Source organism: Candoia aspera, chromosome 1 (genome assembly GCF_035149785.1).
Source record: "Candoia aspera isolate rCanAsp1 chromosome 1, rCanAsp1.hap2, whole genome shotgun sequence".
NCBI classification, from domain to species: domain Eukaryota; kingdom Metazoa; phylum Chordata; class Lepidosauria; order Squamata; family Boidae; genus Candoia; species Candoia aspera.
In genome coordinates this window covers 72,964,879-72,992,703 of record NC_086153.1, presented here as the reverse complement: position 1 = coordinate 72,992,703, position 27,825 = coordinate 72,964,879, and the positions used below count along the sequence as shown (strand labels likewise).

At 37.4% G+C, this 27,825-nt stretch overlaps 1 protein-coding gene across 1 annotated transcript in view; it reads right to left on the bottom strand.

Moving 5' to 3' along the window:
- TARBP1 (TAR (HIV-1) RNA binding protein 1) overlaps positions 1-25,943 on the bottom strand; it is a 33,370-nt gene extending 7,427 nt beyond the window's left edge. Inside the window, exons 1-24 of the mRNA XM_063306698.1 lie at positions 25,032-25,943; positions 23,476-23,573; positions 22,957-23,026; positions 20,596-20,744; positions 20,232-20,284; positions 18,928-19,025; positions 18,057-18,192; positions 17,872-17,968; positions 16,372-16,461; positions 15,020-15,155; positions 13,010-13,106; positions 12,384-12,559; positions 11,158-11,255; positions 10,316-10,477; positions 8,359-8,549; positions 7,721-7,973; positions 7,451-7,639; positions 5,910-6,109; positions 5,625-5,696; positions 4,526-4,646; positions 3,642-3,752; positions 1,893-2,042; positions 1,579-1,665; positions 690-886 (exon numbers count right to left, since the gene is read on the bottom strand). Coding sequence (XP_063162768.1) covers positions 690-886; positions 1,579-1,665; positions 1,893-2,042; positions 3,642-3,752; positions 4,526-4,646; positions 5,625-5,696; positions 5,910-6,109; positions 7,451-7,639; positions 7,721-7,973; positions 8,359-8,549; positions 10,316-10,477; positions 11,158-11,255; positions 12,384-12,559; positions 13,010-13,106; positions 15,020-15,155; positions 16,372-16,461; positions 17,872-17,968; positions 18,057-18,192; positions 18,928-19,025; positions 20,232-20,284; positions 20,596-20,744; positions 22,957-23,026; positions 23,476-23,573; positions 25,032-25,902 — 3,902 coding nt within the window. The 5' untranslated portion in view covers positions 25,903-25,943. The remainder of the gene's footprint in view (positions 1-689; positions 887-1,578; positions 1,666-1,892; positions 2,043-3,641; positions 3,753-4,525; positions 4,647-5,624; positions 5,697-5,909; positions 6,110-7,450; positions 7,640-7,720; positions 7,974-8,358; positions 8,550-10,315; positions 10,478-11,157; positions 11,256-12,383; positions 12,560-13,009; positions 13,107-15,019; positions 15,156-16,371; positions 16,462-17,871; positions 17,969-18,056; positions 18,193-18,927; positions 19,026-20,231; positions 20,285-20,595; positions 20,745-22,956; positions 23,027-23,475; positions 23,574-25,031) is intronic.
- Between the last annotated feature and the right edge of the window lie 1,882 nt (positions 25,944-27,825).

Genomic DNA, 27,825 nt, shown 5'->3' with positions numbered 1-27,825 from the left:
ACAGCAATTGTTAAGTGAGGACTACCTGTACCATTCCTCTTTTCAAGAAAGAAAAGCTCAACCGCATGACAAAGAAAAGCTACATTAATCAAAGTACACTCTTTAGAGTTATGTTCACAGAACAAACTGTATGATTCTCACAGCTCTATTTTATTACAGGTAGAAAAAGAGGAAATGCTCTAGGATAGATAACATACACTGAGATCAACAAACAATCCTCTGTGCAGCAGAATGTGAACAACATTCTTCAACTGCAAATAACTTTCAATCTAAGCATCAACTCTTTATTTAAGAAATAAGATAAATGCATTTATATTCGGTTCTATTTCAAGGATGCAAGGCTGGTTGAAATTTATTTATTTATTATTCACATTTCTATCACCGCCCATCTCCCCCTAAAATACAACATATTTAAGGGCTGCAAACATAATAAAGAATTCAAAATCCAAAGGTAGATATATAAGGTAAATATAATTCCTCAGAGTTGAGATACACTGACTTCTACGGGACTTAATCCTAAGTGTGTTTATGATTGCACTGTAATTTCTTTGGATGTGTTCACGACTTTACCATTACAGTTAATACTTATCTAGTAAATTTAAACTAAACTTACTTAAACTAAAAAGTATTTTTACCATTTCATGACAATAAAAAGAACCATATTTTAAACAAAAATGTGCACTACTAACCCTGTTCCATGCATGAGTTCCACTTGATTTAGACTACATTCAATAACTGAAGTTAAAGTATCAAAATCATTCACATGTGATGCTTTGCACATTCCCCAAATTTTTTTAAGTGCAATTAAAGCATAAAGCCGAATACTAAAATTGTGATGGAAACACCACTGTAGAACAACAATTAGAGCTTTCTTCAAAGCTGGTATCTAGAGGGAGAAAAACATACTTTAATTTTTGACTCTACCCAGCAAAGTAGGAAGATATATAAATAAAATTAATTTAAGTTGACATAAGCTGCCATGAATTTAGATGAACTGGCTCCGTAAAAATTTAATAAATTATTATCCTCTCCAAAAACTCTCAAGTGCTTGTGGTACTGGGAGGTATGACAGATGTATATTAACTTACATAATGTTTGGGAAAGGAGAAAAGCCCCATTAAATGCTGGATTCACACAACAAAGCTAAATGGTGAAAGTTCATGTCAGCCAAAGGGAAGCATTTGTTCACATCAGCACAGATTTAACAGATGTATTAACAGGCAATGAATTAGAGCTTTAAAATGGAATTAAGCCTATTGATAGTACCAGGGATATGGCTATCCCTGGTACTATCCACAATGGCCCTATGCTCTCTCCATGACAGTTGTGATCGAACATACTGGCTGAAACAAGGAGACTTCCCATATTAATTGGCCACTGAAGGAAACAGGATACTAGATCAGATATTGAGACCAAGGAGATCTTTGAGGGGTCTTCTTACATTTTTAAGGAGGAGAGATCTTCAAGGAAAGCCTCATATAAAGATACTATAATAATCTCCTCTGGATTGTAGCAGGAGCAGATCACAGGATTTATTTCCTGCAATCAATTTTTTTAGTTTCAAACTAAAGCACTTACTTTTTCAGATGTATTCTGAAGAATTATGTCAAAATGTGACAGGACTGCTAAAAATGTGCAAATGCTAGTTTTAAATTGGTCTTCATCCTGAAAAATAAGTCTTGTATTAATTTCAGTATTTCTCAATTTTTGAACATTTATTAAGTCTGGTAAGAATCATTCATGTCTTCCTAATATCAAATCCTATCTACCATTACTCTAATAAAGCATATATTTTCAATGACAGTAACTATAAGGGAGTATATTTTTGAATAATCTTGAATGCAACTTTTGTAAAAATAATCCCTCCTTTATTTAGTTATTTAGTTACTCACATAATTAAAGCAATTCCAGAACTTTTGAAGGTAATGGGGAAACTTGTGTAAAATCAAAATGATAATCCACTCTATTAAATACTTTACTGATGCTTGATTATTATTATGTCCAGCTTGAAGAATCCTGTCAACGATTCTTGATAAAAGATCCTAAATAAGATATCAGAAAGCAAATCAGTTGTACTGTACAGATTATTTCACCGTACTTTATCAGATTGATATCCTGCTTTTCTTTCAGGAGTTAAGGTTAGTCACTATGGGCATCTGTGTAAATTAGATAGGTAGGTAAGTAGGCAGGCAGGTAGATAGATGATGAATAGATGAAATTGTGTACTGAGCACTCCCCTCTTCCCCATAACCACCGCCATGTGAAGTACGTTGAACTGTGATGGCTGAAGGTGACCTAGAACTTGGATCTCCTTATTCCCACCTTAACCACCACATGGTACGGGTTCCCACATGTAGAGCTGTTTTCCTGTATATTTTGCCTCTCCCTAGATGACACAAACATTTAAAAAATGATTTTTTTTCTAGCAATATCTTGCACTATTTCCACTATAATTACACAGTTTCTTCTCCGCAGAAACTCACTGTCATTCTAAGCAAAGGGTCACACTCTCTTTAGTTGCTCTTCTTGAACAAGCCAGTATTTCAAAATGCTGGAGTGACCAAGTCAAAAAGTAAATTAAACTGAGTGAAAATCACCTAATAATTTCTCGTGTCTTTAATCATTATGGTTCTATCTTACTGAAAATTACAAGCTAGCAGCCACTTTGCAGCGGCTCTGAAGTTTGGGCAGGGTGCATTTGGCCTGCCCTCCATTAAAGCAAAATTGTTACACATAAGAACCAGGTTTCCAATTGAATAAAACAGGCAGATCCTTACTGTATATTATAACCTAACCAATAATCAGCAGGTAAATCACAATGAAATATGGAAAGGTCTAGTAAGTTTCTTAACAAAATGGATGAGCCGGCACAGTGTGGTGGTTACAGCACTGGACTAGGGCTGGGGAAACCCAGATTCAAGTCTAACCTCAGCCATAAAACCTCACTGGGTGACTTCATGCTAGTTATTCTCTCTCATTCCAATCTACCCCACAGGGTTGGTGTTGCAAGGAAGAATTGGAAGAGGGAGTGCTATGTATGCTGCTTTGAGCTCTAGGATGAAAGGCAGGATATAAATCTAACAAATCAATGCAAATCAATAGAACAGTTGCAGATTATGCCCACCCTCAGTGTACAATATGAGGGAGGGAGGAATTCCACCAGTGGGATTAGAGGATTGATTAGAAGATCCCATGACCTCAATTTCAGATGGCAACTTATTATTTACAAAATAATAGGCACGACCTGCATTTATCCTCAGAAGAAATCATAGTATAAAAAGGTTTTATGTGGTGGTTTTCAGCGGTGCCGCTGGTTCTCAGGAAGGAGGGAGCACATTCCAAGGAGGTGGAGGAGATAAGCGGAGGCAGAGTCCAGGAGGCAATGGTGGGAAAATGGAAGAGGTTCAGGATAGCCCACCCAAGAGCTCTCCCAGGTTATTTCCCCTTAGGTCAGTTAGAGTAGCCTTAGTCTGGCAAGATTCTGTCTGTACGGTGTGAGCAAATAAAGAACCAGAGTTTGAATGGATTGACTCTTCGTTGTTCTTGGGCTGGGCCTGACACTTATATACTTATAGTACTATGTATCCATGTTATAAACGGTAACACTGTTTTAATAACAACAAGTTCTATGTGAGCCATACCTCATCAAGTTTTGGAAACAGAACTAGCAATGTCTGCCACAGTCGGTTTTCAATTCTATGTTGTAAGGAGTTCACATAATAACGAACTTTTGATTTGGACATTAATTCACCCTGCAGGGAATATAAATATGAATACTTTAGTACAGAGAAGGTTCCAATTTCAGTCAAACAACGAGGCAATAGTCTACCTGTTTTATGCTACAAAATATTCTCTCACTTACTCTCTTATAAATAGGATTGAATGAAGTAGCTAATATCAATTAAAAGTTCAATCAATTCTACTTTATTTTATAATGTTATTGAAACAGCATGCAAACATTAAAACATGCTATGGGATGTAGGGGGAGGTACTCTGGGATTTTATACTAATGACGTATTTATGAGTCTTTTAAATGTTAACTATTTTTAATACCAGTTTATAATTATATTTATGAAAACAGAAAGTGAATGACTGTCTCTATACTAAGATTGAAACAAAAGATACCAATAAAAAAACTTCAATAGCATTTTTAGGTAGGACAACACTAAAATGTTAGATCCTCTCCTAGTAGTATCTAAGAGGGAAGAAGCAACTTTCTCATTGTCTCTCTGCAAAACCAGGGTGCAACGCATCTCACAGAGGTTCTACCTCCTTCCCAATTCTGCAGTCATGCAAGACCAAATTCTTCTTTCCATACTGAGCCACTTGGTATACCATAGTCCAGGGTGGAACTATCCAAAATGGCTGGGAATCAAGGAAAGATCCCAGGTCCAGCCAAACCCCACCCTTTACCTGCTATTTTAAAGAGGAGAAGGAATGGTTATGCTTAGGGAAGTGGTAATTCAGTAACATCCCTGCCCAGATGACTGCTTTTTAAATATAGAGCACTAAAGTGTATTCTTACTTTATCAAGTAGTTTCATGACAAAATCTTCTATAAACTTCTTATGTTGCATGTTTGATTCATCCAGCAAGCAGATAAATTTGATAGCACAAACTCGCACATAATGGTCATCTCTGTTCTGACTGTAATACATTACAGTAATTGTGTATCAGAATTAACTTTTATAATATTTTCTGAAATACTCTTACGCAGTTAAATTTATTCTACAATCTTACATATTTACATTTACATATGATTTACCAGAATAACATGAATATATATTCTCCGTCATATTTACAGTCACCCATTCAAAACAGTATTTAGTACCAAGATTATATTTTTATATAATACCCATAGTATCTCAAAGCGAAGTTTCTAGCATTTTATATTAATGGTGAATTTATGAGTCTTTTAAATGTTAACTATTTTTAATACCAGTTAATAATTATATTTCTTTATGAAAACAAAAAGTGAGTGACTGTCTCTATACTAAGATTGAAACAAAAGATACCAATAAAAAACTTCAATAGCCTTTTTAAGTAGAACAAGGCTAAAAATCTACCTAGTTCAGCATTCCATCTCTGATTAACCAAGTCATAGAATCAAGATCTAAAAATCTACCTCAGGTAGATTCAAAGGAATCCAGCATGTCTACTTTGACATTGACTACTTTTTCCCTGTGAAGTCTCCTTAGTTCTATAAGGAGTCCTTTGAATTCATGGAAGTGACTGTGCAGCTTTTATGATACTGAAGTTGGTGTTCACAAAACTAGAGAGAAATTATATCTGCCTCTCACTTTTTCATGAGCTCTTAGCAGCCTAGAATTAAGATATATTTAGCTTTCATATCATAGTTACCTGAATTTAGAATAATGTGTTGTTTCAGTGAATATACTTAGTAACAGAAAGTGCTACATCAGTTTTCACAAATACACAATATAGGCATACCATACCATACCATGCCATAAATTAGAACCTTGTATTAAAATTAAATGTGAGCAAAGGAATTCTGGGGAAGATAACAAAGGACTTCTGGGGATGATAACAGATTTAATTCTATGAAAAAAAAATACAGACATGATTAATGTTAACTATTATAAAACAAGGTGACTCGATACTGACCTTTCTGTAACAACATTTGCCGCACACTGATCTCCGAGATTTTCGACAAAAGCGTACACCTCCTGAATGAGTCTTGAAATTAGTTTACATTTAAAAGGTGAACACAAAAAAGGAAATTAAAATATTGTAACTTAATAATTTATTATTGATTAAGCCATCCAATCACCATAAATCCACAGCAAAACAAATGTAATGTGTTAGGTTATTTTATTCCTGACCCCGCCAGGCATCTGCTGGGTGTGTGACAGCATAAAAATAAAGTGAGTAACAAGCATGCATTTTTACCTTTGATCACGCCTGAAAATAGTTCCAAACAAACAAGCCTCTATAAGGAGTTCAATGTAGTTGCCAGCATTTGAAAAGGCATTTTCCACAGTAGCTGTTTCATCAGGAGGAGGAAATAGCCAAGACTGACAGCAATGGCCTAACAGAACGTTAAAGATTCCAGTCTTTGTAGATGACAGTTCAATCATCTGAAACATAATCTGGGAGAAAGAAAAAAACCGTAATTGACTGTAAAACAGAATAAAACACAGAGTTGTATTTCACAATCTACAAGTCAAACAAAATCTCCTGGAATGGATTCCCCTTCCCTTTTGTAGTTGTCCAGAACTCCCCTAAACTAACTCCATGGTGTTGGGAGACCTCTAGTGCACATCTGGAAAAGTTGAAATTAAAAGGGGGAGAAGTCCAATTATTTGAGTGGAAATCTGCATGCATGATGCTGAATGGTTTCCTCATACACATTATTTCAGTATCTTAAAATAAATAAGCCTTGTTTTAACAGTTATATAATATCTGGGTCCTTCTATTATAGCAGGTTAACTTAAGAAATTAAATCTTACTTGATGCCATTTGAATTACATTTTCTTCCTATATTCTTGAAATTTTTGAGCATTTTAGTAAGTAATTCTCTAGATATCATGTAAAAAATTGCATGTATAATTTAAAGAATTCTTAGTTTGCTTATTTAAACTAAACATCACTTCCACAATCTGTCTACCTTCACAAGCTCTTTCAAGAGGGAAATATAAAGATTCTCAGCATTAAAACATTAACTATAAGCCCCAATCTAACTTGGATCAGTACCTTTTCACCAAAGAATATAAAACATAAACTGAAGAAGCAATATACCAGGAGTTACAGTACTTCAGTAAATAGTGTTCTTCAACATTTAAAAATATTTCCTAAGATTAATTCATCCCTGGAATCTATTTTTACGTAAACTTGATGCAACCTTAAATGGAGATTTCAGGGAAATATTGTACAGGCTGAGGTAGGATATCTAGACAGCGTAACTGGAATGAATTCATAAATTTTCTGTAGTTGTAGCCTCATTGTAGAACTAAATTTTAATCAAAAAGCTTAATTCACCAGTTCACACAGACTTTTTCTATTCCAAATGAAGAGGTATCTATTGAGACATGAGTTCTCCATAAATTCTTGCAGTTCGGAATTAACCATTTTTAGCTGTTTGCTACTGTTGGGATATTCATATATTTTTAGTCTGGATTTTATTGCTTCAGTGTGCAAATGCTTGCATTAAGAATGGCTTGTTTTAAATTCTGCAATTAAATAAATGCCTGTGAATAAATACAGTGTCTGTGAAACATGGAGATGAGGCAGCTTCCATCTGTTGTTCAGTATCCTGGCTTGATCTGAAGCTGATACTTATCATTTCCTGGTGAATCAGAGGCTTTCTGAGTCACAGCTCAGGAAAAGAGAAATAAAAAAGATGGATGCATATTTCAGCTTTAGTCTATGTAGGTTCATCTGAATACAGTCATTAAAAATATCACAAGATACTGCAATTTTAAATATTTTACCTCTTTTATCTTTGAATATGCTTCACTCTTGAACTTTGCTGCAGTAACAAGAAGTTCAGGATCAAACACAAGTTGAATAAAAGCTTTTAAATTAGGCCAAAAAATCAGTTGTGTGTTGCTAAGAGAAAATATTATTTTCCATGCCAATTCAAAAGCTTCTATGCATAGAGACTCAGAAGATTCCAAAAGCTAAGGGCAAAAAGAAATCACATTTAGTTCAAGACCAAATACAAAATACAATAAAGCCCTGTACTGTTTTATAGGAATTACCTTGGAAACAAATATTTTCATGCAATGAAAAACTGGTAAAACATGGTCAGAAGGAAGAATTGTTATTGCTTCTAGTGCAGATTGTAACATTCTTTTGCAGTCTTGAACATCATAAAAATGTTGTTCCAAATATTTGTCTTTGGAAAGGTTTTGGTAATTGCTGAGAACAAAATGAAGACAAACCCACTGATCATGTATGTAACGTGCTACAATTTTACCCCATCCTTGATGAGATGCTGGTTCTTCAAGTGAACTGTAAAAATTGAAAGTAGTTTCAGTCCATGTTTAAAAACTGGTTTCTTTAAACAGAAGACGAACTGTGTATTTTAAAAAATCAGACTACAATGCTGAGTAAATTAAAAACCAAGATTAAAAGTAAAAGAAACAGAAATGGGAATTTCTATAATAGTGCAACCCCCAGACCCACATTTAGAAGAACATACATTTATATAAATTTTCTCAGGTTTTAACTAAGCCCTAAAAGGGATAATAGCTATATGCCAACTATTAGAAAGTCAAAAAACGACTATAGAATATTTTGAGTTTTTTTAAAGGTAGGAATGAAAAACTACATTTATAATAACGCAATAGTAAAATATTTCAGTAGAAAAAAATATTTGTTAAGCAGTCATATTTACCTATTTTGTTCCATGTTGTTAGGCTTCTTTAACAGATGGTTAAGTTGGGCACTGGAAATAGCTGTTTTTAGGGCATCAACAGCTGGCAGAAATTGAAGTTGAAGGTCTGGCTTCCGATCAATAATTTCACAAACAACCCTTAATGTTGCCATACTTACTACCTTCTGAATCTGTTCTTCAAGTTTCACGTCCTAGAAGATGTAAATACTGTGTTCTGATTTGTTTTTTAAAAAGAACCTATACAATATCTACTAGTTTGAACATAGATAGCATTATACATATTATGGGCATTATCCTCTCTAATAAGCAACAAGTTAAACTCTTAGCTTCCCTAATCTGGCAAGTGGGATAGAGGTAAGAACCTAATCAAGCTTCCTTCTTCCCCAAACACGTACAGTTTTAACAATTATTATTACTAACTGAAGTCATTTTGATTTGAAAAGGTCTACGCTAAATACAATTCTTGATCCACCCCAATTCTTCTGACAATTAAAGTTATACACAATCAAGAAAAAACTAGTAAGCTTTGAATCCATTTGTGCACAAAGTTTTAAAATACCAGATAATCATGTGATAACCCTCCAGCATTATCAGGCATACCAGTATCATCTTACAATCTATTTCATAGTATTAACATGTTTTCTATTTTTCATATTACCACAACACTGCAATGTTAAAACTTCCTTTGTTCCCCTGCCAATTCAACAGCAGCTCCCATGCAACCAAATGAAAACACAGGAGAATCACTTAGCTTATGGTATTAATTTCACTATTCTAAGGCTTCTGACCCATTTACTGATTTGCAATTATTTTAACAGAGCATTGAAAACTGGGACTTATTGTCATTTTATTCCCATTAGAGCGATGCACACTAGAAAATTCTAGCTTGTAAAATATCTTCAAAGGCATTTTTAATACTGCAAATAGAGTAATGTTTTTTTTTTAAGCCAGGTAACATTTTTATGAAGCACCATTCTGAGAAAATACCTATGTTTATTTTGACAATATATTTACCATGGCTTACGGTTAAGTGTACTAAGTAGAACTACTGGCTAATTCTCACTGATGGTGATACTCAAAAACAGCTGTTGCTGGGGGTTTTTAGAGTTAATACATGGCTGTGGGTGACTCCACCAGAGGTGTCTGCAGAGGTGCAGGGCATCATGATGGGGGCTGAGCCTACTCAACTGAAGCCCTGCCTCTTTTTTTATGCGTGGCAACACATAACAAAATGGTGTGGCTTCAATTGCATGGTCAGAGCCACTACCTTGACTTTTTTTACCCTCCCCCACTGATGTGCCTCATTTCTACCCTCTTGGCAGCTGGAGAAGCAAATTTAAAAGAGCCTTAGGTGTCATGAGTAAGGATGGTGAGCAGGGGGCTCCCATCCAGGCTGTAAAGCGCATGCGTAGTACTGAGGAATTAGGTAGCCATTCAAAGAGACACAGATCAGGCCCGCCTTAGTCTTTGGGGTTTATATGTCTGGGTTTTTCCCACGCTTCTTCAGTTTGTTAGAATTTTCTGTTATGTAGCAGTAATAAACACTAGAGACCTATTCCTTGTCTCAGCGTGGTTCCTGGCTGTTAGGACATCAATCCTAACAAACTGAAGAAGCGTGGGAAAAACCCAGACATATAAACCCCAAAGACTAAGGCGGGCCCGATCTGTGTCTCTTTGAATGGCTACCTAATTCCTCAGTGCTACGCATGCGCTTTACAGCCTGGATGGGAGCCCCCTGCTCACCATCCTTACTCATGACATTAGACTCTTTTACATTTGTTTTTCCAGTTAGCAAACATTGTTTAGGGTTTACTATCTGACATTGGGGCAGACACTAAACCAATAAACAATCGAGGAGTGGTAGCTGTTTTTAGGAAGTTTGCATCAGCAGGGAAAATCCAATAGATACAAGCTTTGGTTCCTGCTTAACTATAAGCCACTGTAGGCTCAACAATACCTTGTTATGACACGTCTCCTGCAGATTGTAGAGAGAAGCATTTATTAGAGATGAGACAAAAGTGCAGAGAAATGGTCCTTTTTTCCATCCACTGACTGAACAGAAGTTCATTAGCTCTGACAACACTTCTAGATATAAATTACAGTGCTGCAGGTCTGACATCTAAAATGAAGTAATAAATTATTACTCATCTTTCCAATAACAAAAAAAATCAATAAAAACATGCACATTACTGTAAGACACAAACTTTATATAGTTCAATATATTGAGGCAATCATCCAAGCAACTAATTTATGCATGCCCATTTTTCTTTAAGTTCTCTAGCCCTGATTGGCAGCTGTGGTCTTGTAATATCATAATGCCTTTCCATTTCCAAAATACTTTGCCACCTTGTATAAAAGCTACCGCCTTTTGGCACAGAAAAGCCTCTCTGTATTTTATTGGATCCTAATCTAAAAATATTCTTGGATGCAATGGGACACTATCAGAGCACTCCCTTTTCATGATATATGCACAGATGTGCAAGCAAGAAATACGTTAGACCAGTCTAAGTCTGCATGTAACCAACAATTTCATTATATTATCATCTGGACATATCATTAAGTAGCAATAATATTTCCCTACAATAGCTAGTCAGCCACCGCAGATTACATAAATCAATATACATTAATTACTGTATTTGGATTTGAAATACTTCTACAAATATTTTACAGATCAGAAAGATTTTAAAATTGCTACATTCTATAAATGACTGGGGACTTTTTAAGCACTCCAAGTAAGTTCATTTCATAATACATCTTACTGCGGGTGTTTGCAGGCTGGTTTCTGCACTAAATACTTACAATATTTAGTTCATTTGCAGTAAGTCTTCTGAGGAGAAAATCCAAAATACTTTCAGTGGCAAGCATAATTGATTTCTGGAGAATTATTATTATTCCATCTATACAAAGAATCATTATATTAAAACATTTAGAGTACATCTTTGCTTCTAAAGCTATATACAAATTTGATTTATATCACATTTTACTACTGAAACAGGTAAAACATGCACTATACAACTAGGTAAGGAGAAACTAAAGTGAAACTTCATTATTTCTTTGCTAATAGTTTTCCATCAATAAAAACTGGAGAAGTAGAATATCCTTTGTCCTTCCCCTCCCTGGGCCTTGTAATCTGTTCCAGAAAGTCCTCCCCCTTGGGGTGATGCTCCTCCCAATTAGAAGAGGGTTGGTACTGAAACTTTAGACCCCCAACTAGATGTTTTTAAACTGATAAATAAAATATGTTAGATGTCAGCCCAATTTCCAGCCAAGCATTCCATAAAGCTTTTTCAACTACTCTGAATGGTTATCTCAACTGCATAATAAAAATCAAAAGATGTTTTAAGATATATTTCTAAAACTGACTGTATAAATTTCAGACTATATCCAATTTTCTGAACTGGGGAGCAACTGGGGCAAGACAGGCCTGTAATAGGAGAACCCCAGAAGGATGAGAGGTAAAAGAGGAATCTGAGCCTAGAATGAGATGTACAAATGAATGAATGAATGTTGCTTAAAACAACCCAACAAGGGGGGAGAGAATGTAAAGAAAGAGTTGGTCTGCCTTAATGGATGGGAATGGGGAGTTACTTAGATGAGAGAAGCTGAGCCTGAAGGAGATTAATAACTGGGATTCAAAGAAATGGTTTAGTACCTTGGAGCACCATAAACTTGGCCTTTCTATAGTAGTAGAAAATTGTAGATTCAAAAAGTTTTGCATGTTAAGGCTCAGATCCCATTCCATGCTTTATATTCAGGTACTTGAACAAGGTATTTATATTCTTGGCTTACCAGTTCTCTCTTCTTTGAAATGGCTGGTCAGGTCACTACAAAAGTGATTGTGTGAATGGGACCTCATCTTTATTACCAATGGCAAACATTTGATGATGGAATCCAAGACATTTGATCAAAATTTTAGGTGTGCCTATCTATCCAAAAAGGGTGAAGTGGCTTTCATAGGCTTTATTTTGTTATTCCAGTTAGAAGATCAAGATTAATAAAGTTAACATACTGAAGATACCACTAACCAACTTCTGGTCTAGAATTTTTGATTGAACAAGTCTGCATTAGCTTCAATAACAGCTGTAGGCTTTTATCAATTTTCAGTGATGAGATGTAGGGATTAGTGCCAAGTTTCAGCAACACATCCAGCAAAGGATTTAGGAGAGCCTTCAGGCCAATCAGTTCAGTGCTGGTATTGTCACTGTACAAAATAAACAATAAAAAGAGAATCACAGTCTATTATGCTGACCTCTGGAGAGAGAAGCTGCATTTTCTAAAATCATTGTCATGAAGACACAACTATACCTTCCAAATAGCAACAAGCAGGGAAAGTCACCACAGCCTATATTATATGATTTTGAGAGGAGTGGTGTCAACACCAGAAGACCCTGCAGCTATTGACGCATTTTTGGCATGTTATAATTCTGAGGGCAATCATTTGTAGAAAGAGAACAGAAAAAAGAAAGACTGAAGACTTAAATCAGATATTTTAAGAATATGTTACAATCAATTAGCAGAAGGAGAAGATAAACCCTTAAATATTACCCAAGAAAACAAATATATTAGTAAGTTACAACGCCTCCCTGAGTTCTGACTTGAGATTGCTCCTTGTTAGCCTCTTTTGGATCTAATGGAATAATCTTACACTTACTTATGTGCATGCCTTAACTCTTCCACATCTGCAGCTAGAAAAATCATTGTAGCCACCCGTTTAGCCTCAAACCAGTCTGGCATAAGGCAATCTTCTGCTGTTGTGGAAAAAAAAATCTAGCTTTTGAATATGCAAAGTTAGACAGGTATGCAGGTACAAATATATTTTAAAGTATACAATTTTACAATAATAATCATCAGTCTAGCTCAAAACTAATGCTGTTGTACATGGAATTTAAAAGACTTTTTAAAAATTACATATATTGTTATTGTGAATATACAAGAAATTTCTATTTTCATTTTGGTTTTGTAAACATCAAATTTAATATTCAAATTTATTAATGACTTTTTCAAGATGAGCAGCTAACCATGTCCTAGCATGCTAGCTGCCCAATGAGAAATTAAGAATTGCCATTTTTGAGTAATTACTTATTTAGCTGGTAGAAGTAAATATCTAAATTTCATTTTGTCTTATGTAGAATTATCTCTTTTGAAAATATGGGCCTTCAGCAGTTTCAGCCAGCCACCACCGCCACGGGATATCTACTTCAGCCCCAGCACCACCAAGTGCTGGCTCAAGCCCCACACTGCAGCCAGCCAGCCACCCCTGCACCACAGTGCAAAGCCCCAGCCCAACCACCACCCTTCGCTCTCAGGCCCTGCTGCACCCAGCAGACCTTCGCCATCTTCTTCCCGCTGCTGGCCCTACATGAGGCAGCTGCTGGCTGCAAAGGAAGGCTTCTGAGGCCTTCCAAAGAATTGCGAGAACAGCGCATGCAATTTGGAGAATGGCACGCACTATTTGGAGAACGGTGCGAGCAGCCTCAAGAAGAAGGCCTGGCATGGCCAGCAGCTGCCTTGAATAGGGCCAAGGCAGGCGTGCCTCATCAGCAATGGGAGGTAGACAGTGAAGGTCAGCTAGGCACAGCAAGGACTGCAGAGCACAGGGCAGCGGGGGCAGCTGGGGCGTTGCGCTGTGGCGCTGGGGTGGCTGGCCACAGCAAGGAGCTTGAGGTGGCACTCCTTGGTGGTGGCAGCACCAGGGCTGAAGTAGAGGCCCAGGGCTGGTGGCAGACAGCTGAAACTGCTGAAGGCCCCAGACCTCTACTTCAGCCCCAGCACTGCTGCTGAAAAGTGTCGTTCTGCAGGGCAGCCAAAAGGGCAAAGATGGGGGGAGATAGGAGGGTGGGGGGAGTTGAAGCACCTCTGCAGGCAGGCTGCCAAGTGCCTGAATTTTGATCACATGACTATGGGGGCACTGCCACAGCCATATCTTCAGCGACTGGACATAAATACTGTTCATTCAGTGCCACCATAACTTTGAATGGTCGCTGAACAAATGATCATTAAGCAAGGACTATCTGTACAATGCCAGTTCAGTGTATTTGAAGAAATGTGTGGTTTGCTGGATTCAATAAAAATATCATGGGTTGAAATGGAATTTCAACTTTCAAAATAAACACCGATTTTATTAAATGTAATTTTTATATTAATTATTTGACCAAAATCATCATAAAATCATCTTCAAACTGCATTAGCTCAACCCTGGTAAGGCCATGGGACCTTGGGTTTTAGGACCCCCAGCGCTGGGGACCTTCCATCTCTAGTTCTGGATGGGGTTGCACTGCCCCACACAGATTCTGGGTGCAAAAAGACCTGGTTTTGTCATCAAACCTGGGCCCTGATAGTATGGGTAAGCCCGTTCCGTGGTTGTACTGGCTGTAGGAAGTTGTGAGTGTCCTCAGCTGGTATTTTATGCTATTTATGTTATTTACAATTTTGTTTTTGTTTTTACTGTTTTGACTCTGTTTTAATTGTTAGATGCCCAGAGTCATGTATATGAGACAGGCAGCCACATACATTTATTAAATAAATATTAAATAAAATATGTGTCAATTAATAAGTGTTCCAAACATTTCACACGGTATTAAAATTATCCGTAACATTAGGTATCAACTATTTTATAAAGGTATTCCTACTTTAACAAGCAATATTATTCCATACTACTTACAATTGCTTAGAGGTGTTTTCAGGTAATCCTCCACAAGAAGCTGCACGTAAACACTTAATGCTGTTTTGTCCTGTGGGACTTCACAGTTTGAAGTCCTTTGAAAATACTTGTCATTTACGTGCAACCAATCACAAAGCTGAGTAAAACAAAATGAAACACTATTTTTGATCTCTCATATTATTTTTCTATAGACAACTAAATGCAACTATATTTTCCTGATTATAGTTTTTTAGAGTAGTTTAAGTTACATCATAATCACAAATAAAGGTATAAATGTTGTTCAGTATAAGACAGCTCTGAGTTCTTAGCATTACAGAAGCTTAACAATGTCTGGTTGAATTACTATGATTGATTAGATGTGACTTGATTGTGAAAATAATTTTAAAACTTCCACTAGTAGTAGTACAGATTATATAAACCAAAACTTCAGACACTGGAGTTCTTATAATGGAGCAATGTCTCTAAGTGGAATTACTATGAACATTGAGTTCCTTTAGGCACCATGAAAAAAGGAAACATTTTATTTATCCATTTTAACCTTATCTATTAAAAAGCTATTTTTCACTTTTTAGCTGTTGCCTTCACTTCGACCAATTATTTGACCATCTTCAGTTGCCTGTGAGTTGCCAAGAAGTACATCATCAAGTGGCTCACTCTGCCTCTGAAGATGCCAGCCACAGCTGCTAGTGAAGCATCAGAACAGAAGAAAACTAGACCATGGCCATTCAGCCCAAACGCTCACCACTGCTTTGTTAATCTTACTGTGTTACCCTCACATGCAGCACTAAAATCTAAAATGAAGGTATATATAACTTAAAATAAATAAAACAACATTGCAAGATGTAGTATACATCAGTGTTGCTGGATGCTGTTACCCCAGCAAAAATGTTTAGAATCAAAAAGCTGAAAGTACAAATGGAACTTTAATTAGACAATGAGATTCAGATGTCCCTTCTCTGCACTGCTGCCCCAAGAACCATTTGGAGGATTAGCAGATACTTGGGAAAGATACTCAGGGAGTCAGCAGATACTCAGATACTTGAGACATAGCATGTTAACCTCAGTGGGAGGGAAGAATAATGTTAATTCATAGACAAGAAGCTTGCATGGGCAGGAACTCTGGTTCAACCTGAATTCAACTAAGTTTTAATTTTACATTACAAGCCTATCAACACATTTTTTTAGGTCACCTGGACAAGCAGGAACAAGAAAATGGGAAAAAATCCTACTGTGCACATGGGCTTCTGATCAGAGAGCACTGGTACCATACAATCCTTCATAATGAGATTAGCAACCACCAAGGTTAACAGTTATTGCTCAGTTGTATAATAAATGATTTCATTTCTTCTCACCATTGTCCACAAAGCAGTTCCTCTGCCTAGCGACTCTTCTGGTTTCAGATACGTAATGAAGTTTGAAATATCCAAGAGTGATACTTTTTCCTAAAGAAACAAATTTAATTAGGATTTATTGCAAACCTGGGGAAATAAATATTGTGTTAAGTATTACTTTAAAGATAGAATACTTCCACGCTGCCTGTCTTTTTTCTCTTATTTATGTAGCATTTCCTTTTTCACTTTTTGCCATTGCCATATTTTTCTTCAAGAAATACCAATTCTAACCATATCTGACAACACAAAGTTTTAGCAAAGCCTTATTTAGTAATGTGCTTTTAATCAATTAAAATTAATATTACTTTTTTAAAAAGGCAATCTAACTTAAATTTATAATAAATAAATATTTTATGTGGCATCGTATAAAGGTGAGGCAGTAGATTTTAATATTACATTTTGCTCTAAAACACAATATAAAAATCATAATGTATCATTCTTATTGAATTAACAGAAATTTTAAAGTGTCTACTTTTACAAAAACCAACATGAACAGATTTTGTCTCTCTTAAAATGTCCTGTCCTTTTGTTGCTGAGCAAAACGAAGTGTTTTGTTTCACTTGTCCATTCACTTTCTTTTGCTTATATGAAATGGAGTAACTCAAGAACATATTAGACTATTAGAACTATATTTGTTCCGTGCATCTCAGACAAAATTCTACATTTATGTATCTCCACGGCCATTTTCAAAGAGGAAGCACACACAAGCATACTTTCTTTCATGAACGTTAAACTTCAATATGCAGGCTGGTGGTGCAGTTTGGAACACAATGCTTCATTGCATGGTCAAATAGAAGAGCGAATTGCACTTATTTTCAAAAACAAGAAATTTAAGTGAAACAGCAATCGGATATCTTTCTTGAGCCCAAACCATAATGATCCTGACGCATTTATGGTGTATGTCTGCATTTGAATTAGTAAGACCAACTTCATTTCTGACATATTTTATACCAGGGAGAACAAACTGAAATGCAGAGTTTCTTCAATAACTTGGAATACCATACCTTGGTCATAAAAATGTAATCCTACGGTTGTTCATTTTAATGCATGATAAATACACATATGAAAGCTGACTTGTTTGTTTTTTGCAGAATTGATGGCTGGAGAAACACTTTTAATAGGGGAAATATTTCAATTTGGATTTTCAAGAAGTAATCAAACAAATGGGACTACTGCATTTTTAAAGGAGAAAGTTTTATCCATCAAAGCACTAGAAAACTATTAAGGCTTTGTGACAAATTGCCTTTCCTAAAATACAAAAACAAAATCGATCAGGATTGGAATACTTACTGTGAAAAAATGATGACTATTACTCTATACAGACAACATTTAATGCTCTGTTTAAAAACAGTTATTTTCTACACATATTACAGTATAATATATTTTTGCCCTTTTTCACTTTATTTTTTCCTTCTGTATATTAAAGCGAGTACTTGTTTGAAAATGTAATACAATACTTACTATATCTATTAAGTGTATAGCTGCTTTAAGGAGAAAGCACTGAGCAGCTCCTCGTAGGAGAACCTGGTGTGTGATCATAGTACACTGCAGAACATTTCTGTAAGTGGATCAGATACATGCTCTGAAAAGTTAAACAATGAACCAAGGATACAGAAAATTCACAGAAACAAAATTCCAAACATCACCTTAGTGCAAGGAGCCCTTCACTATCCAGTGCTCTACACCGCGGTATATGCATCAATGCCATGGAAAGAAACAAAACCGGAATAGCACACCAGTGCCTATTGCTCATCTTCTGAATAAATTTTAACAAAAAGCTCCCTTAAAAAAAGAAAGAAAATAGGATTATCATCATACTGGAAAAAAAAAGTTAATTTCAACAGTGAATAGGAGTAAATACTGTTTATTTTCTCAATCACAATTTAGATTATAGTCCCCAGATCTATCAGATCTCTTTACTAATCTTAGCCCAAGAGGCAGATTGTTTGACCCGGGGGATAAACACACATGACAACTGAGAAAAAGAAGGTAGTAAAGAAGACAGGGGCAAGGCTAGACAACCGTATGCTGTTTTACTTGTTCCAATTTTGTGTGTTTAATATCACTTGTGCACTTTCACTATCATCCCCAGATTCCGAGCCCCATTACCATGGAAAGAATAACCAGTTTAAAATAGTAGCCAAAATGCCAGGCTAAGATCAAGCCAGCTGCCAAATCACCACATTCAGTCATAAAGGGCTGCAGATGATTTGAGGGTTACTTTCTCTCTTTCAGAAAGCCACTGCACCTCTAATGTCATTTTTGGTAAATGCCAGTAAAATCTTCTGCAATATGAGTCTATGCCAGCCTCACAGACCTAGCGATATGGCTTGACAAGCCCTGCACAAACACCCATCCCCATATCATCATCATCATCATCATCATCATCCCCATCAAATTTATACCCCACCTTTCTACCAAAAATGACAGTAAAAGCAGCTACTAATAATAAGTTATCCTGAAGCAGAGAACTGACCATTTATGCTATTCCAAAAGAATACTATTAACTACACGTACCTTTTTCTCTTTCTGGAAGGCTTGTGAAGAAAGTTGCCATGAAATTCTGCAGCATTTTTCCTAATGGTGGACAAGTGCCCATAATCTGACCTGACAACCTGTTAAAAGTTAAAGTAAAGAGATAATCCAAAGAAATTCAGTGCCAAGGCTACAATTTGATTTTATTACAATATTTTATTGGATTATTGAATAAATTTGCAGATTATCAAAACCTAAACAGAGATATATTTCATGCTGATAAATAAAAATATTATTAGAAGAGTTTCTACAGTATTCATTGGTTTGACTGCAGGATAAGAGACTGTAAAGCTGCCTTCTGTGCATCCTACTTTCCCTGGTAGATTCTCAACCTTAAAAAGAAACACATCTCACTTGTGGGTGAACTGTAACTGTAACTGTGGAGGACAGAACTTTCTCAAAATTAGACACAAGCTTTTTGCACGAGCAGAGCTCCCTTTCATAAAAGCTGCCTATGTGCAGTTCGGAAAGATCCTCACCTTTCCCTCATACCACATCCAACTAATTCAGGGAGATCCCCCACCCATAAGAGAGGATGTGCAGGAGGCTGTCAGGGTAAGAACAGGCAATAACACCAGCTTCCCCAACCTCTTTGCACATGAGGATACCTGGATACACCTCTTTATTGAAACAAACAAACAAAAACACAATTTAGAACAAATCAACATTCCAGAGGCAAGCTATCCTCAAAGAACACCCAAACATTTTGTGAATAAGCAAACTCACTTCTTGATTCACTGAATCAAGGAAAGAAATTTGCTGTTCCCAAGCCTTTTTTTTTTTGCAGTCCTTGGAACCCTCTCTGACCACAATTATTGAAGATTTTGAGGAGGAAAACACATGAAAACTGAAGTATAAGCCTTAAAATGAGGGTAGTATAGTTTTAAAAACTTCAGAGCCCCCAAAACCTAAGAGAGAAAAAAAAGCAGATAAATGTGGCCACTTCTGCACTATGTAATCAATTAACTAGCAACAGTGGCATCCAAGAGAACTATTTTTCTGGACTTTCTCTTACTTTGTCTCTCCCTGCATTAAATGTAGATGCACCAAAGATTAATGTAACTGGATGATAATGAGGATGTTATTTTTTTTCTCCTCCGTATTCTATCAGGATTTTTTTTTGCTACCTATTCTGAATGAAAGGCTATAGTTCAACTGCTGTTAAAGATAGATACAAATATGCAGTTCTTTCCCAAAGTGTCACAAAAATTGGAACAAAAAAAAGTTATCTTTCAGCATCTGAAGAAATTCACTTACTGAGTTTTTTCATTAAACAATGTATTTACCTGCTATAAAGAGAACTTTCTGAAAGAGCATCCATTAAAGGGCCAATAATGAACTAAACAAAAGAAATCAGATTTGCATTAAAAGAAATAAAACAGACATTAATTGTATTTTATTTGTTCTACAGTAGATATCTATCTAGATATAAACATATGCATATGATTAAATAGGGAACAATTTAAATCTTCAGGTAAGATTTTACAGAACACTGGCTTCAACTGTTGAAAAATAAATAAAGGAATTATGAATCAGCTACATAAAAAGGCTTAAAACGTTTCTTCCCAAGGGGATAATGGCAACAGATAGGTAGGCCTTCTTTAGAGGAATAATAAAAAGTACCTTATATGGATGAGCAGAAAATCTTACCTCCGAAAATCCTTGTGATGGGGGAAGACATTTTGTTTGCCAGAGTTCAAGAAAGTGAACAACACTTTCCTTTGCCAATGTCTTGTTTTCACTCTCAAACATTCTTTTGTAAATGCACATATGCCATGATGGATGGAATATCCAACAGCCTGTTGTTAAACAATAAATGTGTACCCATTGCATAAGCTATTTTCCTTGACTGTGTGCCTGTGCAAATAATTTAGTCTGCAAGGGCTAATTATTTTATATAGTTACAGAAATTGTAAGAAAAATCACCAAGGCAATCTATAATGAAAAACAATGTTAAAGACAGAGACAGCTTGAAAAGGATCTCTTCTGCCCATCTTAATAGTGTGGTTGATTTACACAAGACAAACAGTCACTTATATAGATCTTAAACTAATCAAAACTTTAAAGATGAAAGATCAATACCTTGAATTGGGCCTAGAAAAAACTGACAGATTTGTATCTATCCATATGGGGGAAGGAAATTAATATCTATCAATCTGGGGGAAGGAGATAAGCGGTGACAAATCTGATAAATAAATAAATAAATAAAATTATGCGGCGATTGTCATCAAGTAAAAATTCAGGATGCTATTTAATTGGGTTAAACCGCTGAGCTGCCGATCGGAAGGTCAGCGGTTCGAAACCGCACGGCGGGGTGAGCTCCCGTTGCTCGTCCCAGCTCCTGCTCACCTAGCAGTTCGAAAACATGCAAATGTGAGTAGATCAATAGGTACCGCTTCGGCGGGAAGGTAACGGCGTTCCGAGTCGTCATGCTGGCCACATGACCCGGAAGTGTCTATGTCATGACCCGGAAGTGTCTATGCAATCATTACAGTCTATGACAACACCGGCTCCAAGGCTTAGAAACGGAGATGAGCACCGCCCCCTAGAGTCGGATTCGACTGGACTTTACGTCAAGGGAAACCTTTACCTTACCTTTTAGAGATCACCAGTCAAGTTGGGTAACACTGTATAGAGATCCACTTCCCTAGCTAACAGTGTTCTTTCCTAGGTTAGCTGGGGAAATCTTGGGGCTGGCACTGGACAATCTCAACATTTTTATTCTGCAGGATTTCATTAAAGAAGCAACAGTGACTTATAACATCACCTGATCATCTAACCATTATTCTACTGATATAGGAGTAATGAAGACAGGCTACAGTATCTATCTATCTATCAATCAATCATCTCACCTCAGTGAAGGTTGGCTGATGTCAGAAGATGCTATAAGTCATTAGTGGCAGAATGGCTGAATATTGCTTAGTTGAAGGTAGCTCAGAATTTTGGCTTCATATGTACAGCAGGGCACGTTCTTAAACTGATATTCTGTTTGGGTGAAGTGGTTGCTGTGATGGTGAAACAGTGACATGTGAGATCATTAGCAGATATTCTTCTGATTGATTCTGGACTGGCCTCCAGTATCAACCTAAGAATAGGGAATGGGTTAAAAGAGTCTGTCTCAGATAACTGACGGGTCTGAATTTGGGACATTTTATGTCTTACTTGCGCTTTAGCAATATTGACAAAGCCCTGGGTGATATGAAAATACTGAAATGGCCCAAGGTCCACTGCAATAGGTCTAGGACAACTGGCAAAAATGCTAAGTTAGGAAGCAGAAATCCAAGCAGCAAGATTTCTGAGCAGCCCTTGGGACTACTCCTGCCCTCAGAGCCGCAAGACTCTTAGTGCTTCTAGGTCTACACTGGTTTGCTTTAACACAATACCAAGTCCTGTCCTTAAGTCTGTTTAAGGAGCTGCTCATGAGCAACCAAGCCAGTTTGCAGAATGGACAAGAGACAGAAAAACAGGTACAGTTCTTCCTTTTTCAACCCAGAACATGCCATGGCTTTGAGGGCCAGATGACTCAGTTGTGAACCAAATGTCTTGATATTCTGTAAATACACAGAATGACTGCCATGTGGATAGAAGGGGGGGATATACTGTATATCAAATTGATTAAAATGATTTTACACATCACTCAGCCAACAATGTAATCTGTGACAAGGGAATACTAAGATGGAGAAACATCTCCTTCCATGTTTCTGCAGAAAATCAGTCATGGGTCACATATTATGCTGGTTGTACCAAGGATAGTGGTGGTGAAGTTCTGATGCCCCATTACAAGTTATGCATTTCTGGAAAATAATGATATGAACTAACTTCAAGACTGAATGTATTCCTAAAAAGGCTTGCATTTATGTAGTTGTTACCAACTGTACAGGCTAAAAATATTTCTAAAGCTGCTAAGTTGAGTAATCAAGTGCCAGTTGCAGTACTGAAAATAAATTCAAAAACTTACTTGTTGATATTGAACAACATTGACAGGACTTATCTTACAAAAAAAGGTCTTACCTTTTTCTTCTGATACTGCAAGTTCGTACAAGCTATTTAACTTTGGTAAAACTGGCTTTATAACATGTATCTGAAATTGGAAAACAGACAATATTATATTAATATGCTTTATAAATCAAAAATGAAACTATAGTTAAGAGCTAGATATTGATCTCTATTAGGACCTACATGACAGTAAGTGATGTGATCATGAAAATCTTAGCATAAATTTTCAGTGTAATTCACACTGAGGACTTCCTTTATAAACTCTACATTTTTAAGTAATTCTGCTTTTAAGTCCCTTCAAGAGATTTTAAGAAAAAATATATTTAACAAGATTGAATTGTTCCTTCTATTTTCAAATTCTATCCATATTCCCTGAAGGTAAAGCATTAACTTCTATAAATGGTAATATATCTGCTTAGGAATAAAATAGTCCTAACATCTCAACTTCTGCTGTCATCTCTGTTTCTTGCGTCTTACAACTGTCTCAATTTTCTGTATTTATAACAAAAAAATGCTCTTTGTAACTGTATTTACCTGATTTCCTTCCAAAGTCTCCATTATTAAAATATAATTTTCCCAAAACTGAGTAAATTGATCTTTTCTTTCAGCACACCACCAAAACAAACAAGATCCTACAAGATAAGCAATTCAGATGTTTTTTTTTAAGCAAAGATAAATAAATAATGCTTATGCCTAAATTAATGTCAGTAATACAAAGAAAAATGCAACCTTTCCCAGCATTATAGACTTCTCAAACACTATTACTATCTCAACCCAATAAAACAGCTGCATGCAATCTGGACAGGAGGCTTTCTTGCACCTCATTTGTTATTCACCAGGTAATTCTTTTTTTACCAGCATCCATCACATAGACTCCTCTTACATATTTCTCAAGTAGGCTGCATCCCACAGGAACTAGGATGAAGCAAGTTCTACTAGATCAGTGTATTGAAGTTTGATGGGACATGGAATGGCTGTGACAATAAAGATGTACTACTAGTTTTCTTTTGTTCTTCGCCTGTTTTTGTTCACCTCATTCTATTTGAAGCTTAGGCCAGCATTTCCATTTGCTGTTTTTAATGCAAACTCAAGTTCATTATTAATGAGGTATTAACTTCACTAGCTACTGAATGAACAATGAAGCAATAGGCCTTACTCTCCTTATAGTTCCATCCATCTTCCTTTATCATGGGAACCTTTAAAAGTGCTGTTAATCTACTTCTGCACATTGTCTTGTGACATGATCTTTGACAGGAAAGAATCATTGTCTCTCTTGAACAATCTATATTATAAATCCTTAGTTCCATGTTTCTGTCCTTATCTGAGTAAATTTAGAAAATCCATAGAGGCATATTGCCACTGTTTTCCCATCTACGTTTACTATGACTTATATGTTCCATTTTTGACTGAGGTACCTACTATTGATTTTATCATTATCCAGGACATTTGACTAAAAAATAGTTCCAGCCATTTGGACTCCTAATCCAGGATTTTATACACCTCAATCAATGTCCCCTCAATGGCAGGTTTCCAGGCTAAGTAAGGAGTTTCAAGTACTCTATCCTTTTCACACAGGTAAAGCGTTTTGACTGCTGTCTTCTGCAATGTTTCCAGATTGATTTTACCTTTTTTCAAATGTGGTAAACAGAATTGTACATGTTCCAGATGCAGATCTGCCACAGATTTGTAGAAGACCATTACAATTTTGGATGATACAAAGTTTTCAGGTCCTTTCCTAATGATCCCCACCACAGAATTTGCCTGATTATAATGCTATCCAAATTCAGCAAACTTGACAGAGCTGCTTATGGAAGTCATTTCAGAGTATGATAATCGTGGATAAAGGGCTTGATTATCATTTATTTCTAAGATGGTCATCTGATTACAAGTGACATATGCAAGGTTTAAATGTACAACAATACTACTCCAGATTTAAATAAATTTGTTGTGCCATTCCAAAACCTGACCAGCTGGCCTTGGGCTGGAAAGCCAACACAAACATGCCTTTTCTCACGTTCATTTCACGTACTAACTGCTTGCAAAAACAGGCCTTGTGTCTAGCATATTCCATTCAGATGCTAGACAGGTACCATTTCCATTGTCCAGGCTACACCTGCACTCCAAGAGCACTTTATCAGACAAATCCACGGCTCGCTTCAACAAATACCGAGCTCTTTTCCGGCACAGAGCATCGCTCTCGGTCAGTCCCTTTTGCACCACTTCCCAAAAGTTGCAACAAAGCCTCGCATCCAACAGCGCAGGTGTCTCGCCACCAGTGACGCTGTCCTGCCGGGGAAACAGGACGTCGGAGAGGGCGCTCAGGACCAGCAGAGTCCGTTTCATCAGCGAAGGAGCACCGAGAGGCGACAGCACCAGGCCTTCCCAGACGTGACTCAGGGCGGCGCCGTTTCTTCCCAAAGCTGGCAACAGCCTGCCGCCCACCAGCAATGCTTTCTCTTCCTCCTGCTCGTCTTCCCTCTCTCCTCGTAGCAGCTGAAGGGCGGCCGCCACGGTTCGTCTAACCAGCGCGGGGTCCTCCAGCCAAGGAGCCACCGCGCACAGGACCTCGACATTGCCCTCCATTTGCAATCCCTCAGACCCCACGCAGGTTTCCAGCGCCTCGCTGGCCAGCCGCTCCGCCAAGCGGGGTCCGCAAACCAAGGCGCAGGAACGCAGGGTTCCGCCGGCGGCTCTCATCAGTCGCCGCCGCTCCTCCGGGCCTTCGCCCCCCGACACGCTGCTCCCACTGAGAAGCGCCGGGAGGCAGCGATGCAGAGCCAGCTCCCAGGCCGCCCGTTGCGCCTCTTCGCGCCGCCCGCTCCGCGCCGCCCGCTCCAAAAGGAAACGCAGCGCCTCCTCTCGCTCGAGGGAGAGCGCTCCCTCTTCGCCGCACACCGCCCGTACCAACGCGCCCCAATCGGGGCAGTGGGAGAGCAGCGCGTCGGCCAGCACCGTGTCCATGCCGAAGGAGAACGCGCGGCCTAGCAGTCAATTAGCGCGCGGCCTGCCCTGCCCTGCCCTGCCCGGTGCTTTTCCCCAGCAGCCTTTGCGCTGAAAGTGGCTAAACAAGGACTAGCATGATGATAGGTCTAGCTGCAGTTGCTAGGGTTGTTTTGACGGAGCTTTCCCCATTCGCTATACTAGACAGCCATGAGGCAGCAATTCAGCTGGCGAAGCCGTTCCCCTCGTTGTATTATACGGTATCGCTAATTTAGCTAATGCATGAGATACGGCCTACCACCTAAGGGCAGAGTAGGACTAGGACAAGGATTTTGTTTAGAATGGGAAACCCCAGTGCATTAAGCCGAGGAAAGGAAACCCTTTATGCAGTGTAAGGAATCAATAGGCAAAAAGTATTAATTGCAGAGAACGTGCCCAGATTCTCACGCTCGCTCTCTGCTGCACACTTAGGGAAGAGGAGAGTTTATAAATGCTTCGTGCTGAACAAAGATCACAGTCGCACTAAAATGAGAAGCAAAGTAGTACAGTAGTTTTTACTGATGATACCTTACCCATCAGTCTGCTTGTGATACCTTACAATAGGGGCTGCTTGTAACGGGGGTTGCCTCAGGCCTGTCACATATCCTATGGAACCCTTGGGTGAGTCCCAATATCCTATACATAAGACTAATATTTTATACATCGATCATACTAAGCTTATGTGGCCCCACAGTTTGTAGTGAAGATAGTACAACCTTGTGCTAAAATCAAAACATATGCAAACTAAGATTTAAGATGATCTTGTGGAGATTAGATTGCTATAAGAATTGCTTATTCTAATAAAGCTTACTACATTTGTTTGTTTATGTATTTAATTTCTATTCTGCCATTATTATTTTTATAATTCCTTAGATGGAGCTCAACAACTCAAACCATTTTTAGACAAACAGGTGGCTATATTTGCAATTTATGGGGAAGGTTGCTGGATTGACTTAATTCCTTTAAGTATTCTAGGAACGACATAATTGCACTAACTGTGTACACGTTACTTTATTTTTCTTCTGTGGCTGATTTCTTTTGCATGAAGTGAGCGAGCATTCAACTGTTTCTAATTTCTTGTTAGAGAAATAAAATACTGTATATAATTTCTCTTCTGTTTTTCCCATGTCATGATATTGTGACAAAACTCTATTCTTTGATATAGCATAGCATATAGTGACCTCATGCTAAGATCAAATAGACAAAATCCATACTTGGTTTTTCAGTAACGTACAGTTTTTTTATATAATAGCATAATTGGCAAAAGTAGTTGTATCTTTATCATACAAGCAGAATGTTGTTAGGAGAGTGTATTCAGCTCTTAGATAGATTGAGCTAGCAGATCAGAAACTAAGATATCAGAGATAGATGTTTTGCTTGATTTGGCAAAGCAGTAGTCAAGCTATTGACTGGGAGCTGGCTTTTCTTCCACATGTTCTGTAAAAGTGAGGCTACCAAGAAAAGAAAAGGGGGAAAAAGAGTAAGAAAGGCCTGTCAAACAAAATTCAAGCTGAACAATTTCTTAGGATCTATCTCCAACCATTCTCTTTGCAAAAAATCAGGAGGAGTCTAGTAGCACATTTTCTAACTAACATTGTTATTAAAAAGCATAAGTTTTTGTGAGCTGCAGATCACTGTGACAGATACATAGACTTAAATTGGAGGGAAGTGCAGGAAGGGAGACTCACATAAGTCAAAAGGCTTCAGGCCATCTCAGAAGGTATCACAAACACGATGGGTTTTTAACACATTACAATTGCTTTGACAAGTACTTGTAATCTATCTCACATGCAATCCGCATAACCAAGCTGTCTTCCTTGTTCTTTCCCCCTTTATAACATTCATTGATGCTACCAGACTCCTCTTTTTTTCCACCACAGATTAACACACCTCTCCTCCTTCATT